Source organism: Neophocaena asiaeorientalis, unplaced genomic scaffold (genome assembly GCF_003031525.2).
Source record: "Neophocaena asiaeorientalis asiaeorientalis breed wild unplaced genomic scaffold, Neophocaena_asiaeorientalis_V1.1 scaffold91, whole genome shotgun sequence".
NCBI lineage: Eukaryota > Metazoa > Chordata > Mammalia > Artiodactyla > Phocoenidae > Neophocaena > Neophocaena asiaeorientalis.
Window position 1 is genome coordinate 701,562 of NW_020173198.1, and position 18,732 is coordinate 720,293.

The window sequence follows — 18,732 nt, forward strand, 5'->3', positions numbered from 1 at the left end:
ACAAAATTTTGAACATCTACGTTATAATATTGAAGCCCTAGATTTTCATAAGGATTTTTAAAAAATGTACTTTGAGGAGCCTAAAACAAAAGCAATAGACCTAAAACTGACTTTTATGCATTTCTACTAGATCACAGAACTTAACGTTGTGTAGCTATGATTTAACAGTAACGATTTATTTTAACAGTAACAAAACATATTTTGGAATTTTATATTGTTATTTTCTACAAAGTTTAATTATTAAGATGTAAATTCATTGAGAAGGCATGATCATATTGTAGAGCTAGGAAGAAAATTTTATGTATAAAATTTCAACTTCAAATATGCAATGTGAAATCATTTCTTTTTACAAATTACAAATGGACTTTTTGTTAGCACGGTGCTATACACACATATATACACACTCAGCTTTTAAAGTATAGTAAAAAAAAGTCTACTATTTTTAGGTGGTCTTTGGAAAACACAAGCAGATCTACCTGCAAGTTCATCTAGGTAGAACAAGATTCTACCTAGAAAATGGGACAGGGCTTACCCTGGTGGAGCAGTGGTTGAGAGTCCGCCTGCCGATGCGGGGGACACGGGTTCGTGCCCCGGTCCGGGAAGGTCCCACATGCCGCGGAGCGGCTGGGCCCGTGAGCCATGGCCGCTGAGCCTGCGCGTCCGGAGCCTGTACTCCGCGACGGGAGAGGCCACAACAGTGAGAGGCCCGTGTACCGCAAAAAAAAAAGAAAAAAAAAAAAGAAAATGGGACAGTGATTAAGGTGGATTTATGGAGAAGATGATGCAAATGAATGACAGGTAGAAGGACAAAGTTGATCTGTTCTATAATTTTGATGAAAGGTCTCTTCTGACTTTTTAATACTCAGTTTAATAAGAAATCAAATTGATAATGAAATCAAATTGATCATACTTCATTTTGCTACTTACATTTTACTAACTCCAGATGTGTAAGAAAGTTTGAGAAAGAAAATTGAGGTTTCTAAACCTGAATTCTGATTAAAGATTAATCTTCAAAAGTACTGATGATTTTGGAAAGTATTTCTGTGAGGAAGTCATGATAGCCAGTGATAATCTAGTTATGAAAATTTATTGTCAGAAATTGAGGTTTTGACTGTAAATATAACAAATTAATAACAAATCCTCAATGGTGAGATTTTGTTTGCTTCTTTCTTAATAGGTGAACATTATACCACTGATTGCCAAAGCAGATACAATTTCTAAAAATGATTTACAGAAATTTAAGTGTAAGATAATGAGTGAATTGATTAGTAATGGCATCCAGATATACCAGTTCCCAAAAGATGATGAAGCTACCACGGACGTGAACACCTCAATGAATGTAAGCTTCTAACTACTGAATATCAGTTCTATTTGACAGGTGGGAATGAAAGTATAATTTATAAGTAACAATATTAGTAATATAGTGTCACTTGTATCTGACAAAGATACTATAAATAAGATATTTTTTTCCCAAAAGCCAGTGTGGGAAAATGTTTCACTTTCTTGATTTTGAAAAATGTTTGCTGATAATCAATTCTTTTAAAAAGCGTTTTATTGAGATATAGTTCACATACCATGTGACTCACCTGTTAGAATATACAATTTAGTGAGTTTTAGTCTATTCACAGTGTGTGCAACCATCACAACGAAATTTAGGACATTTTTATTTCTCAAAAATAAATCCCATACTCTTCAGCTTTCTCACCTACTACCTATCAGCCCTCCTCTCCACCAACCCTAGGAAACCACTAATCAACTTCTTTCTCTTCAGATTTCTCTGTTCTGGACATGTCATATGAATGGAATTATATAATATTTGGTCTTTTCATGATTTTATCGGCTATTAATATGTCTTCCCAAGAGAAAAATTTACTCAGACCCTTTGTCTATTTTTAATTGAGCTTTTGTCTTTTTATTATTGAGTTGTAAGAGTTCTTTATATATTCTGGATACAAGTTGCTTATGAGATACATGATTTGCAAATATTTCTCCCAATCTGTTGGTCTTTCCATTTTATTTTTGGTGTGCTTTGAAACACAAACTTTTTAATATTGATGAAGTCCAGTTTATTTATTTTTATTGTTACTTGTGCTTTTGATGTCATATCTAAGAATGTTTTGTCAAATCCAAGGTAATAAAGATTTACTTATAAGTTTTCTTCTAAGAGGTTTTAAAATTGTGGTAAAATATACATAACCTGAAATTTACCACCTTAAACCTTTTAAAGCTTACAGCTGAGTGGCATTATACTTTTACAGTGTTGTGCCACTATCATTGCCACCATCTATATCCATAGAACTCTTTTCATCTTCAAAAACTGAAGCTCTGTAATAAACAATAATTCCCCATTACTCTTTCCCTCAGCCCTATGAATTTGGCTACTCAAGGTACTTCTAGTAGATGGAAATATATAATATTTGCCCTTTTATACCTGTACAAATATTTATTTGAGTCCCTGCTTTCAATTCCCTTGGGTAATGCCAAGTGGAATTGCTGGATTGTATGGTAATTCTATGTTTAATTTCTTGAGGAACTGCCATACTGTTTTCCATAGTGGCTGCACTATTTTACATTCCCACCAAAAGTGTCCAATTTATCCACATTCATACCAACACTTGTTACTTTCTGGGGTTTTTTTTAAAGTAATAGTTTATATTAATGGATGTGAGGTGGTATCTCATTGTGGTTTTGATTTGCATTTCCCTGATGATTAGTAATGTTGAGCATCTTTTTATGTGCCTGTTGGCCATCTGCATGTCTTCTTTGAAAAAATGTCTATTGAGGTCTTCTGCCCTTTTTAAAAATTGGGTTGTTTGCTTTTTTTTGATGTTGAATTGTATGAGCTGTTTATATATTTTAGGTATTAACCCCTTATTAGATATATCATTTGCAAATTTTTTTTAATTCAGTAGGTTGTCTTTTCATTTTGTTGATGGTTTCCTCTGATGTGCAAAAGGTTTTAAATTAAATTAGATCCCATTTGTTTATTTTTTTTGCTTTTGTATCCTCTGCCTGAGGGGAAAGATCCAAAAAAATATTGCGACCACTTATGTCAAAGAGTGTTCTATGTTCTCTTTTAGGAGTTTTATGGTTTCTGGTCTTACATTTAGGTCTTTAATCAATTTTCTGTTTATTTTTGTATATCTTATGACAAAATGTTCTAATTTCATTCCTTTACATGTAGCTGTGTAGTTATCATGTAGTTATCCCAGCACCAATTATTGAAGAGACTGTCTTTTCTGCATTGTATATTTTTCTCTCCTTTGTCATAGATTAATTGGCCATATTTCTGTAGTTTTATAACTGGGCTCTTTGTTTTGTTCCATTCATCTACCTGTCTGTCTTTGTGCCAGTACCATACTATTTTGACACTGTAGTTTTATAGTATAGCCTGAAGTCAGGGAGTGTGATACCTCCAGTTTTGTTCTTTTTTCTCAAGATCGCTTTGGCTATTCAAGGACTTTTGTGGTACCATACAATTTTATTATTATTTATTCTGGTTCTGTGGAAAATGTCATGTGTATTTTGATAGGGGTTGAATTAAATCTACAGGTTATTTTGGGTAGTATGGACATTTTAACATTATTAATTCTTCCAACCCATGATTGTGGTATATTTTTTTCACAAATTGGTGTCATCATCATATTCCTTCACCAACGTCTTATATTTTTCAGAGTATAGGTCTTTTACCTCCTCTTTTAAGCCAATTCTAGGTATTTTATTCATTTTGATGTGATTTTAAACAGGATTGTTTTCTTGCTTTCTCTTTTTGATAGTTCATTATTAGTGTATAGAAAAGCAACAGAAATCTGTATATTAACCTTTTTATGCAACTTTATTGAATTCATTTATTAGTTCCAGTAGTTTTTTGGTAGAGGCTTAAAAGTTTTCTGTATATAGTATCATGTCATCTGCAAATACTGACAGTTTTACTTCTTCCCTTCCAATTTGGATGCCATTTATTTATTTACATCTTTATTGGAGTATAATTGCTTTACAATGGTGTGTTAGTTTCTGCTTTATGACAAAGTGAATCAGTTATACATATACATATGTTCCCATATCTCTTCCCTCTTGCATCTCCCTCCCTCCCACCCTCCTTATCCCACCCCTCCAGGCGGTCACAAAGCACCGAGCTGATATCCCTGTGCTATGCGGCTGCTTCCCACTAGCTATCTACTTACGTTTGGTAGCGTATATATCTCCATGCCTCTCTCTCGCTTTGTCACAGCTTACCCTTCCCCCTCCCCATATCCTCAAGTCCATTCTCTAGTAGGTCTGTGTCTTTATTCCTGTCTTACCCCTAGGTTCTTCATGACATTTTTTTCTCTGACTGCTGTGGCTAGGACTTCCAATATTATGTTAAATAGAAGTGGTGATAGTGGGCATCCTTGTCTTGTTATTGATTTTAGAGGAAGAGCTTTCAGTTTTCAACATTAAGTATGATTTTACCTGTGGGTTTGTCATAAATGGCATCTATTATGTTGAGATATGTTCCCTCTGCACCAACATCGATGAGAGCTTTTATCATGAATGAATGTTGAATTTTGTCAAATGCTTTTTCTACAGTTATTGAGATGATCATGAGATTTTATCCCTTGATTTGTTAATATGGTGTGTCACACTGATTGATTCGCAGATATTGAGCCATCCTTGCATCCCTGGAATAGATCAGACTTGATCATGGTTTATGATTCTTCTTATATATTGTTGAATTTGGTTTCCTAATATTTTGTTGAGGATTTTTGTACCTATATACATCTAAGATGTTGGCCTGTCATTTTCTTTCTTTTTTGCTGTGTCTTTGGTTTTAGTATCAGGGTAATGGTAGAGTCGTAAATGAATTTGGGAGTGTTCCCTCTTCTTCAGTTTTTTGGAGTAGCTTGAGAAAGATAGGTATTAGCTCTTCTTTATATGTTTAGTAGAATTCCCATATGAGGCTGTCTGGTCCTGGGCTTTTGTTTGCTAGGAGTTTTCTGATTACTGATTCAATTTCACTACTAAATATTGGTCTGTTCAGATTATATATTTCTTACTGGCTCAGTTTTGGGAGATTATATTTTTCTAGGAATTTATCCATTTTTTCTAGGTTGTCCAATTTATTGGCTTATAATTATTCATAGTATTCTCTTATGATTTTTTAATTTCTGTAATATTCATTGTAATTTCTCCTCTTTCACTTATTATTTTGTTTATCTGGGCCCTCTCTCTCTCTTTTTTTTTTTTTTTCTTTTTTTGTGGTACGCGGGCCTCTTACTGTTGTGGCCTCTCCTGTTGTGGAGCACAGGCTCCGGACGCACAGGCTCAGCAGCCATGGCTCACAGGCCCAGCCGCTCCGCGGCACATGGGATCTTCCCGGACCAGGGCACGAACCCGTGTCCCCTGCATCGGCAGGTGGACTCTCAACCACTGCACCACCAGGGAAGCCCTCTCTCTCTTTTTTATAATCAGCCTGGCTAAAGGCTTGTCAATTTTGTTTACCTTTTTAAAAAACAAGCTTTCCATGACCAGGGTCACAAAGATGGTTCAACATAAGCATATCAATCAATGTGATACACCATGTACACCATGCAAAACCATATGATCGTCTCAATAGATGCAGAAAAAAGCATTTGATAAAATTCAACATCCATTCATGATAAAAACCCTTACGAAAGTGGGTATAGAGGGAACATATCTCAACATGATAAAAACTATTTGGGCTTCCCTGGTGGCGCAGTGGTTGAGAGTCCGCCTGCCAATGCAGGGGACACAGGTTTGTGCCCCGGTCTGGGAAGATCCCACATGCCGCGGAGCGGCTGGGCCCGTGAGCCATGGCCGCTGAGCCTGCGTGTCCGGAGCCTGTGCTCCGCAAAGGGAGAGGCCACAACTGTGAGAGGCCCATGTACCGTAAAAAAATAGCTATTTATGACAGACCCACAGCCAATATACTACTCAACAGTGAGAAGCTAAAGCCTTCCTGCTAAAATCTGGAACGAGACAAGGATGCGCACTCTTACCACTTCTATTCAACATAGTATTGGATGTCCTAGCCACAGCAATCAGACAGGAAAAAGAAGTAAAAGGTATTCAAATCAGTAAGGAATAGGTAAAATTGTCATTATATGCAGGTGACATGATACTATATATAGAAAACCCTAAAAACTCCACACAAAAACTACTAGAACTGATAAATGAATTCAGCAAGGCAGAAGGATACAAGATTAACATACAGAAATCAGTTGCCTTTCTTTTTTTTTTTTTTTTTCCTTTTTTTTTTTTTTTTTTTTTGCCTTTTTTTTTTTTTTTTGCCTTTCTTTTTTTTAACCCCAAATAGTTTATTTTACTTTGTTTTATACTTTATTGAAGCATAGTTGATCTACAATGTTGTGTTAATTTCTGCTGCACAGCAAAGTGATTCAGTTGTATATATATATATTCTTTTTCATGTTCTTTTCCATTATGGTTTATCACAGGATATTGAATATAGTTCCCTGTGCTATACAGTAAGATCTTGTTGTTTATCCATCCTATATATACTAGTTTGTATCTGCTAATCCCAAGCTCCCATTCCTTCTCTGCCCCAGTCCCCACCTCCCAGCAACCACAAGTCTGTTCTCTATGTCTGTGAGTCTGTTTCTGTCTCATAGATATGTACATTTGTGTCATATAACTTTCAGTTATAAAATAAATAAGTCCTGGGGATGTGGTGTACAACATAGTGACTGTAGTTAATAGTACTGTATTGTATATTTGAAAGTTGCTAAGAGAGTAGATTCAAAAAGATCTCATCACAAGAAAAAAAATTGTAACTGTATGGTGATGGATGTTAACTAGACTTACTGTGGTGGTCATTTTATGATATATACAAATACCAAATCATTATGTTGTACATCAGAAACTAATACAATATGTCAATTATATCCCAATTAAAAAATACTTTCAAAAATATCATCTGAGAACAGATAGTTTTACTAATTCCTTCTGATTTGCATTCCTTTTAAAATTTTCTTTTCCATTTTCTATATAGTATTATTTATTAATATGCTTTATGTTATATTTCAATTAACTAATTATTAGAGTTTTCTTAATTTTGTCTTTTAGCTTTTATACTGGAGTTAAAAGTGATTTGCTTATTGTGTTTCAGGGTAAAGATAATGTGAGAAAAATTATATGTCTACCAAAAACTGTTTTCTTTGTATTCCCCACAGTAGAATGCCTTGCTTTAGGCTGTACTCAGTAGGTAGTTTTCAATTGTGTGCATGATCTCGCACAAATGCTTACAGCAATTAATTTGCACATATTTAATGTGAAGTCATAAAATCTGAGGCAAGATAAATCACTTGTTTGAATAAACTTATGATGATATTATTGTCTCTGTTGTTTCCATAACAGAAATAAGATTAACAGAGTAAGTTATATTGGTATAAGGAAACATGATTAAAATTGTACTTACTTTCTAGGGACACTTACCTTTTGCTGTAGTAGGAAGTACAGATGAAGTGAAAGTTGGAAAAAGAATGGTCAGAGGCCGTCAGTACCCTTGGGGAGTTTTACAAGGTAAATGTAACAAAGATGCGCAGGCTTGCTCTGGAATGATTATGCTTAAATATATATATAATTATAAAAATCATATAAAATATAACTATAAATATGTAAAACAAAATATTTTAACTTGAGTCAATATTGGTAACTCTCGCTAAACAGCAAATTAATAGTTACTGTTAAGGAGCACAGATTCTGTTTCATTTAAGATAATGCTTATTTTGATTGTAACCTATTCTCACGGGAGTTTTCTGGATGGTGCTTTAGGCAAAAATTCAGAAACTGGGCAGAACCTCCTCATTTCCCCCATCTGCCATATGCAGATTATCTCTCTATGCATAAACCATCACATTCAGAATGTTGGAAAGTTCTTTGAACAAAAGAATTCTGAACAACACAGAAGCATAAGTATTGGTACTTGAAACATGTCATATAAGTTAATTGCTACCTAATTTATAAAGCATTTTAAAGTGGTCCCTATAAAAAGGGATGGAAAACCATTTTAAAAATAAAGTAATACAATTCATTTTTGGCTAAATTATACCTAGACATTTATATTAGTTATCTAGCATCACGATGAGTTAGAATAGTGTAATAGCAGTCATTTATTGTCTGATTCGTACACTTGTGATACTAATTATTGGGGACTAGTTTCCAAATGTTATTTTCAGTTAATATATTACAAATTTTTAAATTTATGAAATGTACTTAAACACAACATATTTTAATGAATATTACATTTGGTTATAATAACATACACAATGCACAAAGTATTGTGCTCAGTCTTTTGGATATGACAAACACAGTAGAGAGCCATGTGAATTTATTGAGTGATTTTGAAAATTGACTAATTCATTCTCATAAATATGGAGTATAAATATAGTTTAATAGCTAAATCATGCATAGTTGTTAAGACCTTTATGTTAGCAGGATTTACTTTAATAAAATTATTTACTTTAGTGAAATTATATTATATTCTTTTTTAGTGCTCTGTAAAATACCTTGAGCATATTCATTTGAAAAATACTAACATAATTATTAATGAAAGTTTATGCCATCTACTAATATTACATGTTATTTCAGTGTTTCCTATTTATTCTTTGGCTAATAAATTTCAAGCAAATTTCCTGGTCTATAAATAAACTCTACCTATAATTTGTATGTACCATATAACCATAGTTACATGGTTAAAATAATTATAGCTATTAATCTGAACGATCTCTTAGCTCATTCAAGAATACTTAGAAAGTGATAGGGATTGATAATAAGCTTTGTGGCTTTATTATTTTTCTGCCTAGTGGAAAATGAAAATCACTGTGACTTTGTTAAGCTCCGGGATGTGCTTCTTTGTACAAACATGGAAGACTTGAAAGAACAAACCCACACCTGGCACTATGAACGTTATAGGTGCAGAAAACTTCAGAAAATGGGATTTACTGATGTGGGTTCAGACAACCAGCCAGTAAGGTGAGTGGAGATCTTGGTCAAACAAGATGATGGGTGACTTAGAAATTCCCTACAACGATGAGATATGATTATTTTGGAATGAGAATAGCTGTACTTCTCACATCTTAAATTGTGTGGTTTTTCATCATCTTCAGACTTAGATGGAGAGTTAGTAGGAGCAACATAATGCAAGGGCTCGTTTATATGCATCCAATATGTGTATTGCTGAAATGTGTATCCAAAAGAAAAAGTAGATTTTATATGGAACAGAAGCTCAGGAAAGAGATTTGCAAATATTAGTAAAAATTGGTATAAGATGGCAAAGGATATTGAAAAGGATATTGAGGATTGGATGGAGGAAAGAGGAAAAGCAGCAATGTAATGTCATGGTGTTGTCAAATCCAAGTTCACGTGCACGACACACAGTGAGGCCAAACAAACTGAAACATTGGAGTTTGGAGCAGAGAAAGGTTTATCACAAGGACCTTGCAAGGAGAATGGGTGGCTCATGCTCAAAAGACCTGAACTCTCTGATGGGTTTCAGGGAAGAAGTTTTTATAGGCAAAATTTGTGGGGGAGGGCTGTAGGGTGTGTAACCCTCCTCTGATTGGTTGATGGTGAGGTAACAGGGTGATGTTCAGTCATCAGCCTTCTGGTTCCTACCAGTCTGGGTCTACATGCTTGTGCTCAGCGTGAAATTATCATCCTCCACCTGGGTAGGCACGTTAGTTCCTGTAGAAGAACTCAAGAGATCTGTATCAGATTGTCATACACACACTCCCACCCCTGCCCCAGGAGGAACCAGGTCCAGGACCCCATGCTGCACTATTGTTTCTTTCTGCATTCCCTCACTCTCCTCCCAGTAACTGTTTGAATCTTCCCTTTGGAACTCAGGGAAGGTCTAGGAGGCAGAAAGCCTTTTTCCCACAAACAAGAAAGGGGGTACACGGAAAGGCTTTTATGCCTGGGAGGGTCCCACAACACCCTGCTTGGTTTCAATCTTCCCTTTTCTTTGATATTCCTCAATCTTGAGGGGAACAGGTGTTGGACAAGAAAGGGAATAACATTTTGGATTGGAGAGCTCAATCATAAACTTGGCAGAGGAACTACGTTTTCGGGGGACTCAGTTTCAATGGAAGTCAAGTGAAAATAGTTTGAGAGCAGGTGTACTTAGCTATATTGAGGAGGAATAGGATTTGTGCTGCAGAAGGATGATAGTGTAGAACAATCGAGTTATATTAGTTACAGTACTTTGAAGGCAACCAGAATTGAACTGGCTATCTTAAATACATCATATTTTGAAAGACACCTGGCCTTATTTTAATTATTTTGAGAACCTCAAAAATTAGATGTTCCCCCAAATTTTGTTGTCAAAAGATGTGAAGAAGTGTGATATAATAAAAAGTGGTAGGAGAAACAAAACATATTTTAAGTGTTTCAAAATGTGAGTACTTACTATATATACACTCTATATACTTATATTCAATATGGCACCTCACTTTTTTACATCTCGTGATATAGAAATTTTCATTTCTATACATGAGAGAATATTGGTAAATGTCCTTATATGTGACATAACTATATATATATATATATATGTATTTTATTGAAGTATAGTTGATTTACAATGTTGTGTTAATTTCTGCTGTATAGAAAAGTGATTCAGATATATAGAGAGATATAGATATATTCTTTTTCATATTCTTTTCCATTATGGTTTATCACAGGTTATTGAATATAGTTCCCTATACTATACAGTAGGACCCTGTTGTTTATCCATTCTATATATAATAGTTTGCATCTGCTAATTCCAAACTCCCAGTCCATCCCTCCCCTCCCCCCTCCCCCATGGCAACCACAAGTCTGTTCTCTATGTCTGGGAGTCTCTTTCTATTTCATAGATAAGTTCATTTGTGTCATATTTTAGATTCCACATATAAGTGATACCATATGGTATTTGTCTTTCTCTTTTTGACTTCACTTAGTATGATAATTTCTAGGTCCATCCATGTTGCTGCAAATGTCATTATTTCATTCTTTTTTATGGCTGAGTAGTATTCCATTGTATATATGTACCACATCTTCTTTATCCATTCTTCTGTTGATGAACATTTAGGTTGTTTCCATGTCTTGGCTCTTGTGAATAGTGCTGCTATGAACACAGGGGTGCATGTATCTTTTTGAATTGTAGTTTTGTCTGGATATATGCTCAGAAGTGGGATTGCTGGATCATATAGCAATGCTATTTTCAGTTTTTTGAGGCATGTCCATACTGTTTTCCATAGTACCAATTTACTTTCCCACCAACAGTGTAGGAGGGTTCCTTTTTCCCCATACCCTCCCCAGCCTTTGTTATTTGTAGATTTTTTTAATGATAGCTATTCTGCCCAGTGTGAGGTGGTACCTCATTGCAGTTTTGATTTGCATTTCTCTAATAATTAGGAATGCTGAGCATCTTTTCATGTGCCTGTTGGCCATCTGTATATCTTCTTTTGGAGAAATGATTATTTAGGTCTTCTGCCTATTTTTCGATTGGGTTGTTTGGTTTGTTTGTTGTTGAGTTATATGAGCTACTTATATTAATAAACAATATATATGTTTACATGTTTATTTATATTAACATTTTAATACAAAAGTAACACAAATTTCTTTTCAGTTTTCAAGAGATCTATGAAGCCAAAAGGCAGGATTTCTTGGATCAATGTCAGAGGGAAGAAGAAGAGTTGAAACAGAAGTTTATGCAGAGAGTAAAGGAGAAGGAAAGAGCATTTAAAGAAGCTGAAAAAGAGGCAAGTCCTGCTAGTTTGATATAATTTGTATTCAAGTTTAGGTGTCCTATTAAGTTGGAGGTTTTCATCTCGAGAGTTTAGATGATTTTGTTGGAGGATACTTTGCTATTCTTCAAAAAGTAGCTATTTACCATATAGGTTTTGGATACAGCCTTTAAAATTTTGCCATCTGTAATCTTATTTTTTCTAGAGCATTTGAAGAATTTACTTTTTTTATTTTATTTTTTTTTGTTTTTTTTTGTTTTTTGCGGTACGTGAGCCTCTCACTGCTGTGGCCTCTCCCGCCGCGGAGCACAGGCTCCGGACGCGCAGGCCCAGCGGCCATGGCTCACGGGCCCAGCCGCTCCGCGGCACGTGGGATCTTCCCGGACCGGGGCACGAACCCGTGTCCCCTGCATCGGCAGGCGGACTCCCAACCACTGCGCCACCAGGGAAGCCCTACTTTTTTTATTTTTTAAAAATGTACCACATCTTCTTTATCCATTCTTCTGTTGATGAACATTTAGGTTGTTTCCATGTCTTGGCTCTTGTGAATAGTGCTGCTATGAACACAGGGGTGCATGTATCTTTTTGAATTGTAGTTTTGTCTGGATATATGCTCAGAAGTGGGATTGCTGGATCATATAGCAATGCTATTTTCAGTTTTTTGAGGCATGTCCATACTGTTTTCCATAGTACCAATTTACTTTCCCACCAACAGTGTAGGAGGGTTCCTTTTTCCCCATACCCTCCCCAGCCTTTGTTATTTGTAGATTTTTTTAATGATAGCTATTCTGCCCAGTGTGAGGTGGTACCTCATTGCAGTTTTGATTTGCATTTCTCTAATAATTAGGAATGCTGAGCATCTTTTCATGTGCCTGTTGGCCATCTGTATATCTTCTTTTGGAGAAATGATTATTTAGGTCTTCTGCCTATTTTTCGATTGGGTTGTTTGGTTTGTTTGTTGTTGAGTTATATGAGCTACTTATATTAATAAACAATATATATGTTTACATGTTTATTTATATTAACATTTTAATACAAAAGTAACACAAATTTCTTTTCAGTTTTCAAGAGATCTATGAAGCCAAAAGGCAGGATTTCTTGGATCAATGTCAGAGGGAAGAAGAAGAGTTGAAACAGAAGTTTATGCAGAGAGTAAAGGAGAAGGAAAGAGCATTTAAAGAAGCTGAAAAAGAGGCAAGTCCTGCTAGTTTGATATAATTTGTATTCAAGTTTAGGTGTCCTATTAAGTTGGAGGTTTTCATCTCGAGAGTTTAGATGATTTTGTTGGAGGATACTTTGCTATTCTTCAAAAAGTAGCTATTTACCATATAGGTTTTGGATACAGCCTTTAAAATTTTGCCATCTGTAATCTTATTTTTTCTAGAGCATTTGAAGAATTTACTTTTTTTATTTTATTTTTTTTTGTTTTTTTTTGTTTTTTGCGGTACGTGAGCCTCTCACTGCTGTGGCCTCTCCCGCCGCGGAGCACAGGCTCCGGACGCGCAGGCCCAGCGGCCATGGCTCACGGGCCCAGCCGCTCCGCGGCACGTGGGATCTTCCCGGACCGGGGCACGAACCCGTGTCCCCTGCATCGGCAGGCGGACTCCCAACCACTGCGCCACCAGGGAAGCCCTACTTTTTTTATTTTTTAAACTGAAGTATAATTTGACTTACAATATTATATCAGTTTTGGGTATACAACAGTGATTGATTTTTAAAAATTTATTTATTTTATTTTATTATTTTTATTTTTGGCTGTGTTGGGTCTTCGTTGCTGCACATGGGCTTTCTCTAGTTGCGGCGAGCGGGGGCTACTCTTCGTTGCAGTGCGTGGGCTTCCCATTGTGGTGGCTTCTCGTTGCGGAGCACAGGCTCTAGGTGTACGAGCTTCAGTAGTTGCGGCACGCAGGCTCAGTAGTTGTGGCGTACAGGCTTAGCTGCTCCACGGCATGTGGGATCTTCCTGGACCAGGGCTCGAACCCATGTCCCCTGCATTGGCAGGCGGATTCTTAACTACTGCGCCACCAGGGAAGCCCCTGAATATTTTTATACATTACAAAATGATCACCATGATGTCCCAGTTACCATCTGTCACCATACAAGGTTTTACAATATTATTCACTATATTCCTTATGCTGTACATTACATGCCCATTACATTATTTTATAACTAGAAGTTTGTATCTCTTAATCTCCTTCACCTATTTCACTCATCCTCTAATGCCACTCTTCTCTGGCAACCACCTGTTTGTTCTCTGTATCTCTGAGTCTGCTTCTGTTTTATTATGTTTGCTCATTTCAATTGTTTTTTAGATTCCGTGTATAAGTGAAATCATATGGCATTTATCTTTCTCTATCTGACTTATTTCACTTAGCATAATACCCTCCAGGTCCATCCATGTTGTCACAAAAGGCAAAATTTCATTCTTTTTTATGGCTAATGTTCCATTGTATATATATACCACATCTTATTTATCCATTCATCTATTGATGGACACTTATGTTGCTTCCATATCTTGGCTATTGTAAATAATGCTGCAATGAACATAGAGGTGCATATATTTTTTCAACTTAGTGTTTTTATTTTCTTCAGAAAAATACCCAGAAGTGGAATTACTGGATCGTACTGTTGTTCTATTTTTAATTTTTTGAGGAAGCTCCGTCCTATTTTCCATAGTGACCGTATCAATTTACATTCCCACTAATTCTGCGCAAGTGTTGCCTTTTCTCCACATCCTTGCCAAAGTGTTGTCTTTTGGATAATAGCCATTTTGAATGGTGTGAAGAGATATCTAATTGTGAACTTGATTTGCATTTCCCTGATGATCAGTGATGTTGAGCATTTTCTCATGTACCTGTTGGTCATCTCCATATCTTCTTTGGAAAAATGTCTGTGTAGTTCCTCTGCTCATTTTGTAATTGGGTTGTTTGGGGTTTTTTTTTTTATGTTGAGTTGTATGCATTCTTTACATATTTTGATTACTAACCCCTTACTAGATATATTGTTTTAAAATGTCTTCTCTCGTTCAATAGGCTGCCTTTTCATTTTGTTAATAACTTCCTTAACTGTGCAAAAGCTTTTCAGTTTGATGGAGTCCTATTTGTTTATTTTTGCATTTGTTTCCCGTCCCTGAGGAGACATATCCAAAAAAATTAAGACCGATGTCAAAGAGCTTACTGCCTAAGTTTTTTCTAGAGTTTTGTGGTTTCAGATCTTACAGTTATATCTTTAATCCAATTTGAGTTTATTTTTGTATATGGCATCAGAAAGTAGTCCAGTTTGATTCCTTTGCATGTAGCTGTCCAGTTTTCCCAACACCATTTATTGAAGAGGCTGTCTTTCCCTCATGTACATTCTTGCCTCCTTTGTTGTAGATTAGTTGACCATATTAAGTGTGGGTTTATTTCTGGTCTCTCTTTTCTGTTCCATGGGTTTGTGTGTCTGTTTTGGTGCCAGAACCATATGTTGTGATTGCTGCAGCTACGTAGTATATAGTTTGAAATCAGGGATGGAGAGACCTCCAGCTTTGTTCTTCTTTCTCAAGATTGTTTTGGCTATTTGTGGTCTTTTGTGTTTCCATACAAACTTTAGAATTATTTGTTCTAGTTCAGTGAAAAATGCCATTGGTACTTTGATAGGGATAACATTGAATCTGTAGATTGTCTTTGTATTGTAGTTATTATACCAATAATTTTTTCAATCCACGATGACAGTATATCTTTCCATTTATTTGTGTCATTTCAATTTCTTTCATCGTTTTCCAAGTACAAGTCTTTTACGTCCTTGGTTAGATTTATTTCTAGGTATTTTATTGTTTTTTTTTGCAATTGTAATGGGTTTGTTTTCTTAATTTCTCTTTCTGATAGTTCCTTGTTAGTGTATAGAATTGCAGCATATTTCTGTATATTAATTTTGTATTCTGCAACTTTACTGAATTCGTTTACTAGTTCTAACAGTTTTTTGGTGACATCTTTAGGATTTTCTATATATAGTGTCATGTCCTCTGCAAACAGTGACAGTTTTACTTCTTCCTTGCTAATTTAGATGCCTTTTATTTCTTTTTCTTGTCTGATTGTTCTGGCTAGGACTTCCAATACTATGTTGAATAGATGTGGTGAGAGTGGACATCCTTGTTTTGTTCTTGATCTTAGAGGAAATACTTTCAGCTCTTCACAACTGAGTACCATGTTGGTTGTAGGTTTGTCATATATGGCCTTTATTATGCTGAGGTTATTATGTTCCATCTGTACCCACTTTGTTGAGAGTTTTTATCATAAATTGATGTGGAATTTTGTCAAAAGCTTTTCCTGCATCTATTGATATGATCATATGATTTTATTCTTCAATTTTGTTAATATAGTATATATCACATTGTTTGATTTGTGAGTATTGTATTATCCTTGCATCCCTGGGATAAATCTTGCTTGATCATGGTACATGATCCTTTTGATGTATTGTTGAATTTGATTTGCCAATATGTTGTTGAGGATTTTTGCATCTATGTTCATCAGTGATATCGGCCTGTAATTTTTTTTGTGTGTGGTTTCTTTGTCTGGTTTTGTTATCAGTGTAATGCTGGCCTTGTAGAATGAGTTCAGAAGTATTCCTTCCTCTTCAACTTTTTGGAATAGTTTGAGAAGGATAAGCATTATCTCTTCTTTAAATGTTTAGTAGAATTCACCTGTCAAATTATCTGGTCCTGGACTTTTGTTTGTTGGGAGTTTTAAAATTACTGATTCAATTTTATTACTGGTAATTTGTTCATATTTTGAATTCCTTCCTGATTCAGTATTGGGAAATTGTACCTTTCTAGAAATTTATTCATTTCCTCTAAGTTGCCCATTTTATTGGCATATAATTTTTCATATTAATCTCTTATGATCCTTTGTATTTCTGTGGTATCATTTGTAACTTCTCTTTTTTCATTTCTGATTTTACTTGGGCCGTCTCTTTGTTTTCTTATGAGTCTAGCTAAAGGTTTATCAATTTTGTTTATCTTTTGAAAGAACCAGCTCTTAGTTTCATTGATCTTTTCTATTTTTTAAGCCTCTATTTCATTTATTTCTGCTTCAACCTTTATGATTTATTTCCTTCTGCTAACTTTGGGTTTTGTTAGTTCTTCTTTCCTAATTTGTTTATGTGTAATGTTAAGTTGTTTATACTAGATATTTTTCTTGTTTCCTGAGGTAGGCTTGTATTGCTATAAACTTCCCTCACAGCACTGCTTTCGCTGTATCCCATAGAATTTGGAAAAATGTGTTTCTGCTTTCCTTTATCTCCAGGTATCTTTAAATTTCCCCTTTGTTTCTTCCATGACCCATTGGTTGTTTGGCCTCCACATGTTTGTGTTTTTTGCAGTATTTTTCTTATAGTCGATTTCTAGCTCATAGTGCTGTGGTTAGAAAAGAGGCTTGATATGATTTCACTCTTCTAAATTTATTGAGACTTCTTTTGTGGTCTGCATGTGTCTATCCTAGAGAAAGTTCCATGTGTACTTGAAAAGAATGTATATTTCTGCTGCTCTTGGACAGAGTATTCTATATATGTGTGTGTGTGTGTGTGTGTGTGTGTGTGTGTGTGTGTGTGTGTCATTTGAGACCAACGTTTCCTTATTGGTTTTCTGTCTGGATAATCTGTCCATTGATGTGAGTGCATTGTTAAAGTCCTTTAATATGATTATGCTACTGTCAATTTCTTCCTTTAAGTTTGTTAATAGTTGCTTTATGTATTTGGGTGCTCCTATGTTGGGTCCATCTTATTTACAATTGTTAGATCTTCTTGATGAACTGATCCCTTTATCATTATGTAATGTCCCTCTTTGTCTTTTGTTACCGTCTTTGCTTTAAAGCCTATTTTGGCTGATATAAGTATTGCTACACCAGCTGTCTTTTCATTTCCATAGAATATTTTTTCTGTCCCCTCATTTAGACTTATGATCCATTTGAGTTTAACTTTTGTGAAGGTTTGTGTCTAGATTCTTTGGGTTTTTTTTTTTTTTCATGTGAATGTTCAGTTGTTTCAGCACAAGTTGTTGAAGAGACTATCTTTCCTCCTTGTACTACCTATGCTCCTTTGTCAAAGATCAATTTGCTAAATATATTTGCATCTATTTCTAGGTCCTCTATTTTGTTGCATTGATCTATTTTTTTCACCAATATCACACTATTGTGATTACTTAGTTTTAGTCAGATTACTATAGTCAGTGAAGTCAGGTACATCAGTTCTTCAAGTTTATTCTTCTCCTTCAATATTGTGTTGGTTATTCTGGGTCTTTTGTTTTGCCATAAAACCTTTAGAATCAGTTTGTCAATATCTATAAAATAACTTGCTGGGATTTTGATTAGGATTGCAATGAATCTGTAGGTCAAGTTGGGAAGAACTGACAACTTGACAATATTGAGTCTTCCTATCCACAAACTTGAAATAGTTATTTATTTTGTTCTTCTCTAATTTTTTTCATCAGGGTTTTGTTGTTTTCTTCAGATGGATCTTATATGTATTTTGTTAGATTTATACCTAGGTATTTCATTGGGGGGTTAATGCAATTGTTATTGCGTTTTTAACTTCAAATTCCACTTGCTCAATGCTGGTATATAGGAAAGCAAATAACCTTTATATAATAACCTTATATCTTGCAACCTTGCTATAATCACTAATTAGTTCCAGGAGTTTTTTGGTCAGTTCTTTTGGATTTGCTACATAGATGATTATGTTATCTGCAAACAATAACAGTTTTATGTCTTTCTTCCCAGTCTGTATACATTTTATTTTTCTTCTCTTACTTTATTGCATTAGCAAGGACTTCCAGTACAATGTTGAAAAGGAGTAGTGAGGGGGGACATCCTTACCTTGAACCTGATTTGCAGGAAAAGTTCGAGTTTCTCACCAGAGTAGTTAACATTTGAAATGTTTATATATTAAGATAAAGTTTAGCTTTCTCTTATTTCTACCTTCAACCTCCCATCTTTTTTTTTTTTTTTTTTTTTTT

The 18,732-nt window shown here is 35.1% G+C and overlaps 1 protein-coding gene across 1 annotated transcript in view; it reads left to right on the plus strand.

The window, feature by feature from the left end:
- SEPTIN14 (septin 14) overlaps positions 1-18,732 on the plus strand; it is a 41,206-nt gene that overhangs the window by 21,161 nt on the left and 1,313 nt on the right. The window contains exons 6-9 of the mRNA XM_024744443.1: positions 1,178-1,339; positions 7,443-7,539; positions 8,823-8,991; positions 11,627-11,759. Of these exons, the coding sequence (XP_024600211.1) occupies positions 1,178-1,339; positions 7,443-7,539; positions 8,823-8,991; positions 11,627-11,759 (561 nt within the window). The remainder of the gene's footprint in view (positions 1-1,177; positions 1,340-7,442; positions 7,540-8,822; positions 8,992-11,626; positions 11,760-18,732) is intronic.